Source organism: Marmota flaviventris, chromosome 12, assembly GCF_047511675.1.
Source record: "Marmota flaviventris isolate mMarFla1 chromosome 12, mMarFla1.hap1, whole genome shotgun sequence".
Lineage (NCBI taxonomy): Eukaryota > Metazoa > Chordata > Mammalia > Rodentia > Sciuridae > Marmota > Marmota flaviventris.
The window spans coordinates 14,611,496-14,631,682 of record NC_092509.1 but is presented as its reverse complement, the minus strand read 5'-3'; the positions used below and the strand labels follow the sequence as shown (position 1 = coordinate 14,631,682).

At 36.7% G+C, this 20,187-nt stretch overlaps 1 protein-coding gene across 1 annotated transcript in view; it reads right to left on the bottom strand.

The window, feature by feature from the left end:
• Positions 1–20,187, bottom strand: part of Ryr2 (ryanodine receptor 2) — a 478,528-nt gene that overhangs the window by 321,402 nt on the left and 136,939 nt on the right. Inside the window, exons 10-13 of the mRNA XM_027947992.2 lie at positions 19,385–19,484; positions 18,647–18,743; positions 4,120–4,194; positions 1,989–2,145 (exon numbers count right to left, since the gene is read on the bottom strand). Coding sequence (XP_027803793.2) covers positions 1,989–2,145; positions 4,120–4,194; positions 18,647–18,743; positions 19,385–19,484 — 429 coding nt within the window. The remainder of the gene's footprint in view (positions 1–1,988; positions 2,146–4,119; positions 4,195–18,646; positions 18,744–19,384; positions 19,485–20,187) is intronic.

Genomic DNA, 20,187 nt, shown 5'->3' with positions numbered 1-20,187 from the left:
ATATTTAAAAGAGTATGAGACCATCAAAATTACAAAATAGAAAAATACCAATTATACACTGTCAAGTGAAGAAAGCAGAATATGAAACTACAAGTGTTTTATAAATGCACATTATTCACAGTAAAAAAATCACTATTTCACATAATTAGTATGAATTTTTCTGTACTTTCTAATATCAACTTGCATTGCTTTTAAAATTAGAACAGATGAAATATTATTAAAGAACTAAAATGTATGTTAAATTTAAGCAATCATAAATGATCAAATCCTTGTTATAATTATAAACATGATGTTTTCTTATAAGTTTAATATTAGTATAAAATACATCATGAAGTTTCATGAAAAGATTTTTCCTAATCAGCAAAATTAATATTGTCTACACTCACAGAAGATCTTTGTGCCATTAGATTTATGTAGGAAGAAAATGGTCAGTGGTCGTTGCGAGCCATCCATGGGCTGCATGTATGAGCTATGCGCATTTGAGCATACGAGGGGAATGGTCTGGCATTGCATGCTGATTGGGCTGTGAAACACAAATGTGCCTTTCCTCTCACTCTGCCACCTGTGATACACACAGCACCCAAGATGGGTATGACTTGCCAAGGTGTCAATCAACCTGCTGACCACAAGACATCATCAAGCAAGACTCCACCTTCGATACCCTATTCCCTGCCTTATTTGGTGAAGAACATTCCATCGAATCTCCTTTGTGTGTGTCCCCCTTATAAAATAAAAAGAATCTGGGTGCACTCTCTCTTTCCAGTACTGCCCAGCATGGAGCTGTCCCTTGGGGTCACTGAGCAGTCTCATTCTCTCAGAAACTCGTGTTTGTGTGCTACGTGGTTTCTTTACTGTTTTCTTAGTTAACTGATACAGCCAGCTCCTTTGAACCCAGCTCATCATGCCAGCCCAGCCAGCTAGTGACAAGTGGCATCTCCAAACACATGCAAACACATGTTTCGTGGAAAACCCCCAAACTTCAATAAATATTTGGATTTATGCTATTGACTCCATGCCATGAAAAGATGCAATTATAAGATCAATAAAATGGAATTAATTCAACATGGAAAAACTTGTAATTCCCTAAGCAGGAAGGAGTCATTTATTTATTTTTACAAAATACTTAGACAATGATTACTTAACATGCAGATTTCTAGAAAGAGGGGAAATGTGAATATAAAATCTAATCCAAAATCTCAGAAAAAAACATTCCAGTCCTTGGATAGACTCCTACTAATCCAAACTTTGACCTTACTAGTAATACTTTATACAGAGGACTTTAATCTTTTCCTCATCTAATATCTCTACTAAAGTAGATGCAACATGAATTCAGGCAGAACTCAAAATACGGGGGAGGGGATGGAATCCTTAAAGAGTTTTCTAGTAGTGCAACTCTTAAGAAGTAAATTTAAAAGGCAGGTGGGGGTGCTGAACATCATTCTGAACGTGCCTATGCCCAGATGGGCATGAACTAACCTCGGAAGTACAAAGGCAAATCTTTACCTGTAACAGGAGCATAAGGTTTTGTCTGAGAGAAGCTAGCCAGCAGTTCAATACCAATCCTATCAATGTGTCAAATTCTACTACTTTCATTACAGATGTAAACACACAATTACCATAAAATGATTCAAAGGAGCTCAAAAGAAAGATCTGCATTAAAAAGTAGAGGAGTAAATGTACATTGGAAAAAAAATTCTGTTTTGCTTCATCTTCATAATGCTATGCAATGTGACAAGGTTTGTGATAACTGTCACTGCAGATGCCCAGGAAACCAGAAAGGAGCCTGACAGGTGTGTGGTATGCAAGTAACCAAGAGCTATACACCAAGAGAAACTTCTGGGTAAGTTTTATCAGTTCAGAAGAATGGAAGGAAGAGAAAAAGGGAATTTAGAAACACATGTAAAACCTGTCCACATTCTTTCTTTTTGTGTTTCTAACATTAAAGGAAATATAAGATTTACAGGGAGACAAAACCTTTTCTTTCTTACCTTGGAAGACCGAAAGGTAAATGCAGTCGATTTTACATCTGCCTTTTCTTTGTCCATGAGTAGAAGGCTTTTGTCTTCCATGAGACTTAAGTATTTTCCTGTCGTGACGTGGCGTAGTCGGAACGGCTGGCCCCATCTTATGTGACTCCCACTCCACCTAAGACAGCAATCAGAACTTGGTCCAACAGCATGGCAGAAACAGCAATTAATAGTGTGGTTCATACTATATGCACATATGAATGTGTATGTGTATAATTAAACTGCCATCTTTATAACACACAAGGCAAAAAAAGATACATCTACCAATTTAAAAGACCCTTTCCCTAAATTTTCTGAATTGTAAAGTTTTATAAAAACTATGAATTTATTCCATTTGCTAAAGTCTGTCTCTTCTTTTTCCACCAGATGAAAAAAATGTATGCCAACAAAAATTTTACCTTTAAACTTTAATACTTAGATGGATTTGATCAACTGTATATTTATACTCAAAGAAACAATATTATCCGTTATTAATAATTAATAATACTAAAAACAAAAACTTTTTAAAGTTATAAACTAATAGAAAATACATAAATGTATGTACACATTTTGTTTCAAATGAGTATCATACGGTGAGAAGGAAAAGTCTTCAAGTCATAAAAATGTACTACCTTGGAGGGTAAAAGAAAGAAAATCATATATTTTTTATTAAATTTTGTTAAATTGGATATAATCTAGTGGATGCTGATCCATAAAGCGGGGTCAGGGGGGCAAGGGAAGAATGGAGGAACTCTGGATTGAGCAGAGAGGAGGAGAGGGAGGGAGGGAGATGATGATGAAATGAGACAGACATTACCACCCAATGTATAGGTATGTTTGCATGAATGGTATGACTCTACATCATGTACAACTAGAAAAATGAAAAGTTGTGCTCAAGTATTTTTTTAAACTGTATCAATTTTTTAAATATTTTTTAGTTGTAGATGGACACAATACCTTTATTTTTTATTTTATTTTTATGTGGTGCTGAGGATTGAATCCAGTGCCTCACACATGCTAGGCAAGTGCTCTACCACTGAGCTACAACCCCAGCACCCCAGTCAAGTATTTTTAAATAAATTAAAGTATGCATCAAATCACAATAGCATTATCAACGGGATGCTTTGAAAGGAGTGGTGGTACCATTTTAAAATGTCACTCCTTTAGTCCACTAGAAGTTATCTTCCATAAACCTATATAAACCAGACATGAAAAAATTCTTGTCCACCTCCCAATGTTCAAAAGATGCACAAATTTTTACAAAATTATCCTATGGGATATCTGAACAAAACCAACTGAAGACAAGTCAGCTATTTTAATCATCATTACATAAGCTTTAATCTCACAGAAAAAAAAAAATCTGGAGGACAACAGTGTCTCACTCTCACCCATGGGGACTGTAATCCTAAGTCAGTGATTTCTTGATATTGTTAATATATCTTGAAAACTTGACTGTTTTCCAGACAGAGGACTGAGCTTTCCAATTATTAAAAAATTCTGATATTTTAATTCTATTTAAGATAGCTTAAAACTATACCTTTATCATCAATATTGCATTTATATAAAAGAACTTAGAGGCAATCTTCAGAGAGCCTTTGAACTCATGAGAACTGTGTATGTCTTTATAGATCTTATCATTATGATGAATATTTGTGACTTTTATTACAATCCATATTTCTTGCTCAGCATGAGCTCTCTGTCAGACAGTGATCACCACATATGCCTTGTGTTCTGCCGTTCATGCCGTTTCTTGAGCCAGCTGTACATGAGCCTTGACAAGGTTAAACCCAGAGTCCTTCAGACCTGATGCTGTGAAAGGCTCATAGACAGCTTGTCCTGCCTCCAAGCCTTACATCACTCTGTCCTCACAGCACATCCTGCCAGAAATGCAGTGTCCTGGATGAGGTGATGCTACCAAGCAGATGAGGCTAACAACAAGCAGATGGTACACAAGCAAGATAGGCAAAGCAGGTAGAGGGAAAGAGGACAGGCTCTCCACCACTGTTTCCTTTGCTGGTTCACTGGTGCTGCCAACATGACCACTTCACAGAGGTCAAGAGCACTGGGTGGACTGTACCCTTGGAGCCGGGCCTGGATTGTGACCTCTACTTACGCAACTCTTAGCGTCTCTAGTCTCCAAAGGGACCGTGCGTGAACAGAGACAGCACCACCTTCATAGTGAACAGTTCTGTTGAAACAAAAAAGACCAATTTTGACTCTTGACATGTTTCATTCTTGGGGCTCTGTTTTTCAAGTGAATTAAAAGAGCAACACAAATGGGATAACCTGAGAGTTACCAGCCATACTTTCTGACAGAAGACAATACAGCTGGAAATAAAAATAACTAAAATAATAAACACTGGCTTAAACATATTCTCCGTCATTTTCTCCCTCTGATCTCATTTATTCTTCTTTCCTTCCATCCCCTAAAGAATAGATACACCTAACTATTCTACTGTAGTACCATGAAAGTACCTACTGGCTTAGGTGTAGTTTAATATATTATTATTTAAATACATACCCTATAATCATGTGGAGTTCTAAATTATATTTTAAGTATTTAAACCATTTCAAAGAAATGTAAGAGCACTAATTCTTGATATTTTAATATTGCAATTTACAACAAATCTACTATTTATATTAAAACATAAATATCAACAAGAGAGTTATGAAAAAGGAATTTCTTTGGATTATATTACATGCCCCAAATTCTAAAACTCTTATGATTGCCACATATGATGCTAAGGTGTATATATTATTCAAATTGATCTCTGCACCAACCCTTTGAGACTATTTAATTCATGAAGTGTGAAGTTTTTAATTCTTCAAACATTTCAATGAAGTCAATGTGAGGTACATTTAAATAGGTGGGCTCTATGGCACAAAAGCTGCTGTTAACGTAGAAAATGAAATGAGAAGATTATAAGAGCCATTACCTAATGGAAAGATTAATACATTTGATAAAATAATAATTTAAATGAATTAATGAGTGTTAGCTACAGGCAGGTGGGGCGGGGCTAGAGGAAGTGGGTCACCAGGGACAAGTCTTTGGGATTTTATATTTTTTCCTGGCTCCTCTCATCTTTCTCTGCCTCCTGGATACCATAAGGTAAACAGTCTTCCTCCACCTGCCCTCCTGCCATGACCCCCAATCACATGTCCATCCCCCAATCACATGTCCATCCCACAAAGCAAAATTCATTTGGTGCATCTTTAAGAGTCCCAATAATCAACAATTCTAGCACTGACCAAAAGTTCAAGTCCAAAGTGTCCTCTGAGATTCAAGTCAAACTGTTGGCTGTAAGACACTGTAGAGATCAAAAGCAACTTATACACATCCAACATTGAATGGCACAGAGTAAATATATCCATTCCAAAAGGCAGAAATAGAGGCATTAAAAAAAGGATGAAATCAAAGCAAGGCCAAAATCCAACTAGGCCAACACACCCTGTAGCTTCACACCTGGCATTTGGAGCACATGGCAGTGACATAAGCTCTCCAAAGGGCTTGGGCAGCCCTGCCCCTAGGGACTTGCTGGTTACAGCCTACACAGCCCCCGGCTTAGCTGGCTCTATCCAGAGCCAGCAGCTTTCCTCAGCAGATGTTCCACATCACTGGCTTCTCATGGGTCCTGAGTGCAGCCTTGGCTTCCTTACAACTTCACAAATAGCCTCTCAGGTCTGCCAGGAGTGGTTCCAACCCTGCTCCACTGTGTCGGACTTCCGAGGCCCCCCTTTCAACTCCCAGTGGAAGCCCCTATAACCCCTTAACTCCAGTATCCTACACCACTATGGAACCACATGGATGACACCAGGTCTGTGGGCAGCTCCACCAGTAGCCAAGCCCCTTGGACCATGGCTGCAAGGACTTCTCAGAGCTTGGGAAGCTGACCATGGTGAAAGGAATGCCAGGGAAACCGTTTTCTAGGCACCCCAGTCTGAGCAGGGTGTTCCCAAGGTCTCTTCACCAAGTTCACTTGTGCACCCTGGAGCCTGCCATAGTGTGGTCTTGAGATTTATGAGATGCCCTCAAGGCATCTGAACCAAGTAGTTAGCTTCTCTTCAGTGGCAGCAACCTGTTGGTTTATTTGGTTCCCTATTTAGTCTCTTCAGGCAACTATTTCTTCAGTTTCATTATTTATTCTTTAATAAGGGATTATAGGCTAAAATTTCTCATTTGACATATGAGTCACAGCTTTTCTGTGGAGTGCTGTCTTCATTACATTTTAGACAGGGCATAACTTCTGACCCATGAATTGTCTAGAAGAGCTTCTTAATTTTTTTTCATCTTTTCACTATTTGCTTACAAACTTTATGGTTTATGATCAACAAATATAATGAGCAAGAATCTTCTCTTTTCAAAAAAAAAAAAAAACTCCATAAAGTGTTCTTTATGGTTGTCATGTTCAAGACCTTTACTAAAGTTCAGATTTGTTTTTAAAATATGTATACATAAAATATGATATAACATTATTTTATACGAGAGCTCTAGATTTCTCAACCATGGCCATATATATATATATATGATCACCTGGACAACTTTTAAAACCACTGTGCCAATTCCTTACCAACTAAACAGATCTTTTAAAAGATGAGAACCTTTTAAAACTCTCCTGCTGGCGTAATGGAAAGAGAAGGCCTGAACACCATAGTCCAGGTAGCTTATGTACCACACCCAGCTATCTGTGGGAAGGGCAACTAATTACAGGAAGAGCTGTCTGAAGAGAATAAACAGGGAACCAAATAAACCAAAGAAATTAGAATGAAAAAGGGATTCTATGATACTGTGAAGACAAATAAGATGGAGAGCAAATGATGTGGCTTCCTGCACAACCCCATGTCCTTAAAACTATCACATATTACATATTGTAATATGTAATCTCTCCAGGTGAGCAGAGAGGGGGTGCTGAATGAGAAACATCAAAATAGTACATACAGACAGAAGGATGTAGAGGAATTAATATTGAAAATAAAAGAGATGTTTATTAATGTTTATTAACACTATGTTTATGCATAATGAAGCATATGAAGAATTTGCATTTGAATATTTTCCCATTTATAGTTTTTAACAATGGACTTTTCTAACTAGAGTAGAAATCCAATGGTATTTTAATTAAAAATTTAAAACACAACACAAAAGTCAAAAGGAAAAGTTGAATCCTTCTTCCTACCTAAAATACTTTTAACTTTATCCTGAAAGTCATTATGATTTATTTTTTTATTTTTAGAAAATGTTTCATCAGTAGATGTGGATAATTTGTTTTTTATTTTGATTTTTTTTTTTTTTTAGTACTGGAAATTTAACCAAGAGACACTTTACCACTGAGCTACATCTCCAACCCTTTTTATTATGAGGCAAGATCTTGCTAAGTTCCTTAGTGACTCACTAAGTTGCAGAGACCGGTCTCAAAATTTGCAACCATCCTGCCTTAGCCTTAGTATTGGGGATTACAGGTGTGTACCACGGCACCCAGTTGAAGAGAATCCTATGACTTCCTCAATTACATGGTGGAGCATAATGCCAATGGTTGTCTAATCATATCTTCAAGGGCTATTTCACAATAAGTGACAGTACAATATCAAAATCCTCAAAGTAACAGGAATCTCAGTCCACCACATATGACATTAAACACATTCCAACTCATTTAGAAATTGGTCTACCTTGTGAAACACACCTGTTCTATGGAAGGGATTAACCCTTTTTCCTACAATATGTATCAAATATCAAATCAGAGTCCAAGAAGACAACTTACAACCAACAAGCTTACCAAATGGTATTACCATCTCTAAACTCAGACAACTAAACAGTCATCTTTAGAGTACAGTGATCCCCTTTCAGACAGGAAAGCCAAGACCAAAAAAAAAAAAAAAAGAAGAATGTTTAAAAAGGTAAACAAACCAATAAGCAACCTCACCCTTGGAGCTGGTGATCAGGGATTTCAATGCAAATGGTGGCAATGATGCCAAGAGTTGAGCGAAAGCCAGTGGATACTAAAACATAAAATTGCTCATGCACTGTCTTTTAACTGAAGAGTATTTTTGCAATGTATCAAAACAGTGTTACAGCTACTGAGAAAAACAAAGTATGTGAAAATAACTAGACACTGACATCATTTCTAATCAAAAATTTTTAAAGAAACTTCCACCTCATGAATAAGAATTAAGAGTCACCAGTCATCAAATAGGAATTTTTTAAATATATAGTTATAATCACTAGTCCTATGAGCTCATTCAACAGTTCTTTGAAAAATTCCAGGTATCAGACTGTAAGTTATGCTACCATAAAACAATTTCCTCTGATGTAACACATTTCATTAAGAAACTCATATTTCAAGCTGACCACATAAAACTGCCTGAAGAGCCTTTTTAAGGTTATTCTGTTATATGTACAAATTCTTTCTATTAGATCATCAATTCATCTTCTCATAGCTATTATAATACTGCCCACTGAAATAAAAGTAGTTATCTATTTTTTGTGTGTGTGTTTGGCCATAAAATACAATTTGTCTTATATTAATTGTCAGACCACTTGTTTTAGAAGTAAAAAGCAGGCATTTTGACAGCTACAATAGTTAATCTTCAGAATCGGAAGCCTAGGAAAGACTACATTAGCATAGTAATTAAAGTACAAATCCCTACAAGCTTTTCATTGCCTGACAATATGGTATTTATTTACAATAAAATTTTATAGGATACACAATTCCAATTAGTGAGCTTTAGTACAGAATCATAAAACATGTTATTAATAAGAGATTGGGTACTGTAGAGACCCCTCCACCTTACAAGAGCAAGCTTTGCCAGAGGGCATTCTTGCAGGATGGCATCACAGTTATGAGCTCACTTGACTTTTTTTTTTTTGCAGGGCATCAAAAAGTTGACAAGTCACTTTCACATTTCATTACTTTATGAAGATATCACTTCACTGTGTGAACCTGAGCAAGCTGTTGGACTCTGCCTTGTTGTCTCCAAATATGAAATGAACTCTTACCAGTAACTCTTACCTCATTCTATGAGGAAGAACCGAATGACAAAACCCATGGGGACCTGCCAGTCTGTACACACCACCAAGTGCTAGCTCTGAGGACAGAGATGACAGTGTTGACGTGGTGATGACGTTCCATGCTCCCCACGGGGAGTTCAGGACTCAGGGATATTTCTGCTTGAACTGAACCATTTAAAACCAGTAGCATTACAGACATGTTGGTACACACAGGTGCAGTGCAGCCTCAGGTATGGGCCTGCTGGGGCCACATGAGGAGGGAATGAGCCTCCCTCATCTTCACTCCCAAGTGTCAGCTCCCTGCCTCCTCACACACACAGACCATTTCACACCGTTCCTGTGCAGAGCCAGGAACCAGCATAGCTGCACAAGTGAGGGTCTCCGGTGGAGTGTGGTCCAGATGCTCCTGGGTGTCCGTCTCAGGCTGACAGCGGGCTGGAGAACCTACCTGCCAGGCAGTGCAGCCTGGCAGCTCTTGGAAGACAGCTTTGCTTCCTCTCCAGGTAGTTGCCCCGCAGGTCCGAGAGCTTCTCAGGGCTTGGTGTGCCCTCGCCCCTCCACCCCCTGCCCTGTGCACCTCACCAAGCTCAACATGGACTTCCCCTCAGCAGTGGTTCCTGACCTTTATGGAGTCACATACTGAGATCTAATGACCAGGGACGGTTGCCCCCATAAGCACAGTTCAGCATCCACCCACCAGCTTTCCTTCTGAACCAAGTGGGTGCACTCCTTTTGCCTAAGTAGTTACAGGTAACAAATAGAATGATTCCAAACATGTTTGCAAATTCATGACTTTTTAGTACCTGTCACAATGCACTGTTTCTAAACCAACAAAAAAAAATTGGACATATTTATGGTATACAACATGGTGTTTTAAAATACGTATTCACTGTGGAATGGCTGAACCAAGTCAATTAATGTGTCACCCCTTATCATTGTTCTGTGGTGAAAACACTTAAAATGTACTTTGTTAATTTTCAAGGACATGATAAATCCTCATTAACTATGGTGCCATTTCATACAATACATCTCTTGCACATATGCCTCCTAACTGGAATATTGTATCGATTACTAACATCTCCCCACTGCCCCTCACCTCAGCATGGCAACTGCTTTTCTGCTCTCTGCTTATATAAGTTTGACTTCTATAGATTCCACACATAAGTGACACCATGTACTATGTGTCTTTCTGTGCCTGGCTTATTTCACTTAACGTACTGGGCTCAGGTTCATCCACAATAGGATTTCTCATTTTTTTATGGCTGAATAGTATTCCATTTCATACCTCTAATAATACATTTTGATAGTAAAAGGACACTATAAAAATTCAAGCTCTGAAAAGAAGTTTTACTGTATTTAAGTTAAGAGGATCCTGCTTTTCCTGGCCATTTCCTCCCTTCTTTGCACTTAAGTCCACTCCTGAAGTCACTGGCTTTGTCACCTTTCCTTTGGCCCTCAGCACAGGCATCCATCTGTCTCCAGGACTGTGGGATCATGTGCACCCTCTCTCCCTCAACTTTCACTGCCACTATGACAAAACAGGACTGGGCAATTTTTTTTTTCCAAAGAACCAACAGTAAATATTCAACTTTGCAGGCAGATCACATAGTCTCTGTCACATGATTCAACTCTGTTGTTATAATACAAAGAAAACCCAGGCAAGGTTAAAAATAATTGCATGAAGCCAGGCACAGTGATGTACACCTGTGATCCCAGTGACTCAGGAGGATGAGACACGAGGATCACAAGTTCAAATCCAGCCTCAGCAATTTAGCGAGATGCTAAGCAACTTAGCATTCTCTGAGATCCTGTCTCAAAATAAAAAAAAAAATAAACGTTAAAAAGTGTTGGGAATATAGCTCAGTGGTAAAACACCCCTAGGTCCAATTCCCAGAACTAAAACAACAACAAGAATAATAACTGCATGGCTGTGCTCTGATAAAACTCTGCTTACAAAGATAGTCATTGGCAGGACATGACCCACCGGCAGTAGTTTGCTATTCTCAGGGCTAGAAGTCATGCCCCCATTACCGGTAGTTGTAATCTCAGAATTTGAGAGAAAGTCCATTGTATCTACTTGAAATAAAACTTTAATTCTGAAATTAATAGCTACATTGGTAAGATTCCTCCCCCCTCCAATCAAAACACAGATAGACTCGGAGTGCTTCAGAGTATCTACCTCCAAAAAAACTGCACCAAAAAAAAAAAAAGAAAGAAAGAAAGAATAAAAGGAAAACTTGGGGCATTTTAAAATGTACTTTTGATTGCTCACATAGGCAAGCTCTAAGTGCTTGGCACATTATTTTAATACTGAATGGTGTATGTCATCAATTATCACTTAAGTACTGCAGGAGCTTGGGGCTATGGCTCCAAGGGACATTTCTTCTTTTTTCCTTTTATTTTTTCTCTTTTCACATTTAGCCCATGACTTTAAAGAGGGATTTGGGACAAAGCTCCTCAGGGTCCTACTTTACAAGTCCAAACACATTGGGGTGACTTTTTTCGAGAGAAAGGCTAGGGTGTGGCACCAATGCTGAACACCAAAGCAGGAAGCAACAAGGATAAAAGGCAATTTAATCACTTTGAATTCTGATGATTATAAATATAAAAGTCAAACACAGAGAAAGGCAGTGCACCAGCCCCTGAAGATCCCCTTGCCTGCTCATACCATCTTCACGTGCATAGTTATGTAGAGTACAGCAGAAGCTAGAAACATGGAATCCATGTGTTTCAATAACTGCAATACAGGGCATTAAATATAGTAGAATTCTTCATATTCCTAAACTTACTTTTAATTTATGGTGTGCCGCAGAATTCAACTCCCCACTGAAAAAATCATAAGCAATTAATAATGATCTCAACAATACATACGCCATAACAGGCATCTATAGAAACTATCACTTTTTTTAAAAAAAATGTGCAACTTGAACACAAGCATGATAGCAAAAATAGTTACTTTTCTCTTTTTGTATGCATAATGTAGATAATTTAAAATGTCACATATGAATGAACAATGAACAATAATATAATCCACATCAATAAACTAAAGAAAAAATAATTATACGATAATATAAGTAAAAGCAGAAAAGTATTATTCATGCTAAAATACCTCTGCCAAATAGCAATAGATGAGAACTTCCTCAACTTGATAAAGAATATCTATAAAAAATTTATATCTAACATTGTAATTATGAGAAACTAGAAGCTTTCCCACAAAGACCTCTAAGGTCAGGATAAGGCAAAGATTTCCCCTCTCACCACTGCTACTGAAGATTATATTGAAAGTTGTATCTAATAAATAAATAAATTACAAGTATCCATAGTAGGATGAAAGAAATAAAACTATCTTTATTCACACAATGTATGATTGTCTAAGCCCCAAAAGTCAACAATAACACTAGTAAAAGCTCCTGAAACTAATAATAGTTGCAAGATGCTAAAATAGTATACACAAGTCAATTGATTTCTTGTTTATCAGTACTGAACAACAGGTATTTAATTTTTTTTTTAATTTTACATAAGCACCAAGAAATATAAATACTCAAATATGAATATAACAAAATATATATAAGATCTTCATGAGGATCTAATTAAAATTCCAATGAAAGACATCATTGATCTCAATAAATGGAGAGATAGTCCATGTACATGGATGGGAAAAATCAACACTGTCCAGATATCAGGTTTTTTCCTAACTTGGTCTATGGTTTTAATTAAAATAACCTCAATCAAAATCCCAGTAAGTGATTATTGTGGATTTCAATAAACTGATTTTAAAATTTATATGGGGAGGTGAAAGACTCATAATAGCCAATGCAATATTGAGAGGAACAAAAAAAAGCTAGAGGGCTGACACTACCTGACTTCAAGATTATGTAAATGTTATTATGAAGCTACAGTAATCAAGACAGTGTGGTATTAGCCAAAGGACAGACATATAGATAACAGAACAAAGAGCCAAAATAGACCCACAAAAATACATCAACTGCTCTTTGACAAAGAAACAAAGGTCATTCAATTGGGAAAAAGGGTAGTTTTCAACAAGTGTACTTTCACTTGCAAAAAATAAACAAAAATCCAAAGAGACCTTACATCCTTTATAAAAAAAAAAAAAGCACTCAAAATGGTATCTTCATCCTTGACCTTTTTGTAGTACATAAAATGTGCTATAGGTGCTTTTCCCTGTGTAGTGATTAAGGACCCTATCTCTGCAAGGATATTAGTTGCCCAATTGTGTTCAGGGACATAAACCCTGCATCTCTTTTCCTGAACCAGACTGAAAGATATTCAATTCATTACATCAAAGCCATCTCATGACTCATCAATTATTTACAATTACTATTCTTTAATTCATCATAATACTAAAAGAGACATGGAGGTGAAAATATTGTCATGAATACATAAAGTACAGCTTTCTGCTGAGTCATATTCTGGAAAGAAAATACAGAATTTATTTCCAGATATCATCAGGAATTACAACTTAATTGCCAGCTTTTGAAAGTAACAGAACAAGTACAAGAGCGACAGCTGTAAGATGGAAGCAGTACAACCTCCCCGTCTGTGTCTCTCTCCTCCCTTCCTCCCTCCCACAAAACACACGGCTCACATGAATACTCTATCTCCATTCCCTTCCCAGCTTTATTTTTCTCCACAGGCTCTTACTACTACAATTTATCTGTGTGTACATACAAGTGTGCATTTATAAATGACATATTTATGTTTTAACTGTCAACATCCACACTAGAATGCAAAATCCTTGAGGAAGACACTTTGTCTCTTCCTACATACTGTAAAGCCCCAGCACCTAGAACATGATAGTCACTCCACAAGTGTTTACTGAACGAATAAGACTATGTACAAGCTACTTAGTGAACCGTTTTAACATAAAAATAATGCATTACAAACAATATTCCACTAACATTGGTTTTCAAATCAGATATCCCATCTTATACTCCCCTCATTCATCCATTTAAAAGGGCTGTAGCTAAGTAGCAGAGCTTTGCCTAGCATGTGTAAGGCCCTGGTTCCAATCCCCAGCACTGCAAAAATATACACCACCACCAGCAGCATTACTACTACTAATTAAACTTAATAAATTTAATTTATTATTATTAAGTATAGCATACTTAATTCATATGGTACAAATTTAATATAAGTGTATATGTACACACAAGAAATGCCTTTGTTAATATTGTATTACATTCACATAAAACTAGGGAAAGAAATAAAGAGATGCAATCCAGAGACAAAATCTAGAAGAGAATATATGTGTGTGTGTGTGTGTGTATTATTCTTGAAATAAAATTTGGTAATCATATTTCAAGCTTCCAGAATGAAAGTCATTTTAAAGCATAGTTAAAACTTATGCAGCATCTGACAAATCCCTTACCAACTACCAGAACCTGTTTCTCCTCAACTTCTCCTATCTCACTATCTGAAGAGATTCAGTAAGACCCAAGAATCACTCTCCCTCATTTAAGTGTGGATGCTACTGCAGTTATATTTTTACTACTTTCATTGTTGTTTAGAAGTTCTAAAGACAGATGTCTTCCTAGAAAATCTCAAGAAACATAAAAAAGTGATATGTTATATTTCATGAGCACATCAGAGTCCACTCTACATGTAATACGGGAAGACAGTGCAGGGGAAAATATCAAGTTTCCTTTATACTTCTCATTCTTCAACTTGATCTACTTAATTGAATGGTCCACTGTAGGCTTTTCATTCCAAGAGTCATATTCCTTATGAGAACAGAGAAGTAATCTCATATACATACACATGTAGATATGAATAAGAAGTTAAAGATAAATCTAATGGTATCTAGAATTACAAAGCCAATCTCTGAACTGCATTTTCAATAGCTAAAATTACAGATATATATATATATATCCATATTCAAAAGCTGTTGATGAACCAAGGAAGGGCAGATTGACAAATCTATATTGGAACACAGCACTGATGATCAGAATATTCCTAAACTTCTCGGAGGTAAATGTCATTGCTGGCCATCTCCTTCATCTACTTCTTAGAACAAAGCTGATCTGATTTTGGTTGCTTAATTTTAATAAAAGTATATCATTAATAGGAATAACCAGATAAAATTACAACAAAGAGCTATGAAATAGAAGAGGATTTTAAATATTTTCCTAGAACTTCTCCAGCTTTCAAATCCATGTTTGAAAATCAAATTATTTTTGCTTTCTTTTAAATGAATCTAAAGTATTTTTAGACCATTATTATGATTTATCCCCAAACAGAGTGATATCAATTAAATAAATGCTACCTACAGGCTGAGCTGTCCTCTGCCTCCCCCAGTTCCCTACGGCACAGCAATGATTCAACGTGAAAACAAAGGAAAATTTTAAAATGTCCCCATTCCTTAAACAAAGTATGCCCAGAAATGTGTCCACCATCTTTTCTTGTTGAAAAGAAAATCCAGCAACTTGAACTGAACATGCTCAGAAATGTACACCTTAAACTGAGCATGTTCAGGGATGTGCCTGCCTCTACCTGGACTTTCATATATATATATATGTGTGTGTGTGTATATATATATATATATATATATATATGTAATGTAATATATATATATATGTAATGTTATATATATATATGTAATGTAATATATATATATATATATATGTAATGTTATATATATATATGTAATGTAATGTTATATATATATATGTAATGTAATATATATATATATATGTAATGTAATATATATATATATGTAATGTAATATATATATATATGTAATGTTATATATATATATATATATATGTAATGTTATATATATATATATATATATGTAATGTTATATATATATATATGTAATGTTTTATATATATATATATGTAATGTTTTATATATATATATATATGTAATGTTTTATATATATATATATATGTAATGTTTTATATATATATATATATGTAATGTTATATATATATATATATATATATATATATATATATATATATATATATATAATGTAATATATATATGTGTGTGTGTGTGTGTGTGTGTGCAGGCTCCCCAGTAAAATCACCAGGATTTCCTTTTTTGGGAGAACAACAGTTTGCAAATAACCCCAATGGTCTCCTTATTTGTTGCAAAGAATAAAACTTTTTCCACTCTTTAAATAAAAAGTCTTTTTAATTAAAGTAATAAGTTTTGAAATACTAAAGTGCTTCATAAATACAAATGATCCATCATTATGTGTCAATAATCACTCTATCCCACTATGTAATCAAGACAAATGTGACTTTTCTTTCTTAAGCAATGTCCCCAAGGCTTTAGTTTGCCTGTTTCTGATTTGCTTCCTCCTCCAAGGCATGATCTGACATCCATTTTCATCTAATTTCACCCATGTTGACATGCTATAAAAAGGGACAAACACATATATTCTTACTGTCAGCTCTACCTTGAAAGAGTCTCAGTATGTTGAGCTGATATGCGCTGAGATTAAATCGATCTAGAAATAATTAGCATTAAATCAAGCCTGGTGTTTGGGGTGGATGGGCAGGCCTACTCAGGAATGTGTAGGAGACTGGGCTCAGAACAATGTGAACACTGCTTTGTAATTTCTCAGGTTTTTTTCTGCAGTAATATAAAGGGCTTTCTTTAATCTAGAATAGGCTTTCTTCCCACAAAGTCCAAGCTCTACCTTCCTTCATGCCCAGGATCCCTCAAAGATTTCCCTACTATCTGACTAGATGCTATCTCTTCAGTCTAAATAACAATGCCAGTAACAATGACAATCAATAAATTAGTTGATTCATGCACAATTTCCCATTTAATGTGAAAACAATCCTGTAAAAGAGGAGATAACATTTAAACTGCGTCTTACATAGGGGGAAGTCACCTGTGAGAGTCACACAGCCAGCAATCCATGCCCTAACACAGGTCTCTGTAGTGCCTCAGGAATTCCGAGCATCACTTGGTTTCAATCTTCCACTGAACTGGTCAGGACTGAAGACCCAGAGACACTGGCACAGTCCCTAAAACCCCTGACTCCATGAATACATCATAGCATTCAACACATCCATACTTCAGCCCTCCTTGGATTCCATAGCTACCTTCCCAGGGTCTCCACCTCACCATCCTCCTGTCTCCTTCTGACCCTTCTTCTGTCCCCATCCTAAGTATCAGTGTTCTGCAGGGTTCCATCCTCATCTTCCAGCCTGATGCATCTATTCCAGACCTTCACAGAGTTCTGAGAGCAGTGACGGATGGCTGTCATTCCCCTCATGTCCATGAGGGGAATGACAGCCATCTTTCCATTTCAGCTAACAGTAATGGATGCCCATTCCTTCAACTACCCCACCACATTACTGATTTATATTCAACTCATGCTTTTTCTGAGTCCAAGACTCCAGATATCCCAAATTCTTATTTCATGTCTCCCAGACCCTCAGTACTCACCTCAAATTAACTACTTTTTTTTGTACTGGGGATTGAAAACAGGGGTACTTAACCACAGATTCACATCTCCAGTCCATTTTAATTTTTGAGACAGGGTCTTGCTAAGTTGCATAGGGCCTCACTAAGTTGCTTAGGTTGGCCTTGAACTTGTGATCCTCTTGCTTCAGCCTCCCAAGCCAAAGGGATTATGTGCATGTGTCACCATGCCCGGCTTCTCTAACTACTTCTTGATATCCCCATGTTTTCATAAAGCATTTTAGCACCTTTGCCATCTTCTTCCTAACTCACTAAATGCAGCAATTTTACCTGAGGGAATTTTCCCAGGAGCTGCATTTCACTCTTCACCATAAGCCAGGTCTGCCTGTTAAGAGTGAAGGACCAGGCCTCAGAGTGATTTTCCTGAGCTAGTTAAATGATTATTAATTTTTAAAATGCTCCCTATATCTTCTTATTAATGTACAATAAATATTAAACAAGCTACTCAAGTGTCCATGTTAGTATGAGAAATACCCACTGAAAAATTTATAGACACACAATAAACCATCCAGATAAGGCCTTCTCTAGCTGTGACCTATTATTTATGTCTTCACCTTACTGTATTCGTTGATTAACTTGTGAAGTGCAGCAGCAACCAAATGATCCTAAATATTCTTATAGCTTTATAGTTTTTATGAATTTTCCCCAGTGAATGCAGACTATTTTAATCTTATCTCAATGTCAAAAAGTATTAATAGATGTATTTTATCACATAAAATATGAAGCAAAGTTGACAATTTCATTATCTGTCAATAAGCTATAGATAACACAGGAAGATCCTGTAATTTTGCAAAATCTGAGAACTCTGAAATTGAATTTGAGATTAAACCTCTTTGAGAATAAATCAAAAAATATGAACAATAATGATATTTTAAGTAGTTGAATTTAATGTGTTTACCCCGCCCAATCTGTTTATTTTTCTCAGTGCTTCTTAATGTACTTTAATTATACAAGAATGTCTAGCCCTCCTTCTGCTGATAAGAAAAGCATAAGAAAAAACTTGTAAGGAAGCCAAGAAATTGATCACTTCAGTGGAAAGAAGGATACCTGTGGTCCCTCTTGTGCTAAGCTAGTATACCAAACAGACATGTCTTTAGTTAGGAAAATTCTTTCAAGGCAAAGAAAAAGGCAGTAACTATAACAAAACTAGCACTGTGTGCTGGGCTCAGGTACCAACCTCCGTTGCTCCTCGCCGTGTTCTCCTGAAGGGACAGTGAGACATTCGTCCATGTGTCCGTGCAGCAACCTGAGGACATCACCACCAATCAGATACCCTGGAATGATTAAAGGTCATTTATGACTGGGACTGGTAGCCAGACAGTGCACCTGGTCCAAACTTCTACTTTCATAGAAAAACACAAGTCTAGTGAGGCCAAGGTCACAGAGGTGGACGGTGCTGGCTGACTTCTGAGTCTCAGTTGGTAACATTCCCCACCAGGATACATGACCACATGTGTGTACTTTAATTACACACATGAACATGTTACCAGGGCACATGTGAACCTAAGTTAAGTGGGAATAAACCAAATCAACGCAGGCATGGCCCTGGGAAACCTGCTGCAGAACATCATGGTGATGCAGCTGTAAGGCCCAAGCCTGGAAGATGAGGAATGTCAACGTGTGCCAACTGAGCAATACCCTGAGGACATTAGAGGACATGACTCTTATAAACCTAGCAAATGAAACCACTCTAATGAGATAAAGTTGACAATAGCATAAAAATAAGCAAAGAGAAACCTTAATATAAGTTTCACTTTTAAACAGCAGCTTAAATAAGATTCTCAATGCCCAGTATCTGCTTGAGAGACTATTTGGACACAAAAGAACTCTAATTATCAACTCATTAACGCGATTCCACAGATGATCATCAGCCCTGCAGCAAGAACGAGCCCTCTAGCAGAAATGGAGTTCTTACCTTGGGCTGCTTCACTTCCTGAGCTGATGGGTGCCACGCTCCATAGGGTCTGCTGGAAGGCTGCGTCCACATGCAGGCTGCCGTTGCCGTAAGACAAGTGCTGCAGCAAGAGGCAAGAGGGGCACAGCTGTCAGTCCCGGCATGTCATACTCTGTCAGCGCCAACTGGACACTGCAGGCTGGGAAACATTCACAGAAGGCGTCTACTCAACCCCACCATTCAAAAATTCAAAGACTAGTAGGAGAAACAATAGTAATGGTTTCTATTTGACTTAAGGTATTTTTCAACTTTATTAAGAGTTATTACTTAAACCAGTAATCAGAAACTGCACAAATAATAAATACACCAGGTAAATTTATTTATACAAAGAAACAATTTTTGTATTAAGGCTTGTTAATGGAAAAAATAGTGAAGCTGGAAAGTTTAATAAAAGTCTAATTAAGTTTTCTCCATATCACACTGCAATAGTTCATTGTTGGTGAGATGGGTGAAATAGGCAGAACCAAATTGGGCATTTGTTTGAATCCTTTAGGAACTGTTACCTGCAATTTGATACATCAGCCATTAGATGGCAATATTTCTCAATCACGATCTGAAATTAGGATAATGAATTTCCTCTAAAACTCAGATGTTACAAATTTGAGATTTTCATTCTTAAAAATACAAATGTATTAAAATAATAACATTTAATATATTGAGACATAAGATATGAGTTACAAAATGTTAACTGAGAGGAACAAAATTATGAGTATAGTCAAATGCCTTGCTTATTTTACTACACTACCCAGCTGCCTGTAGAATTT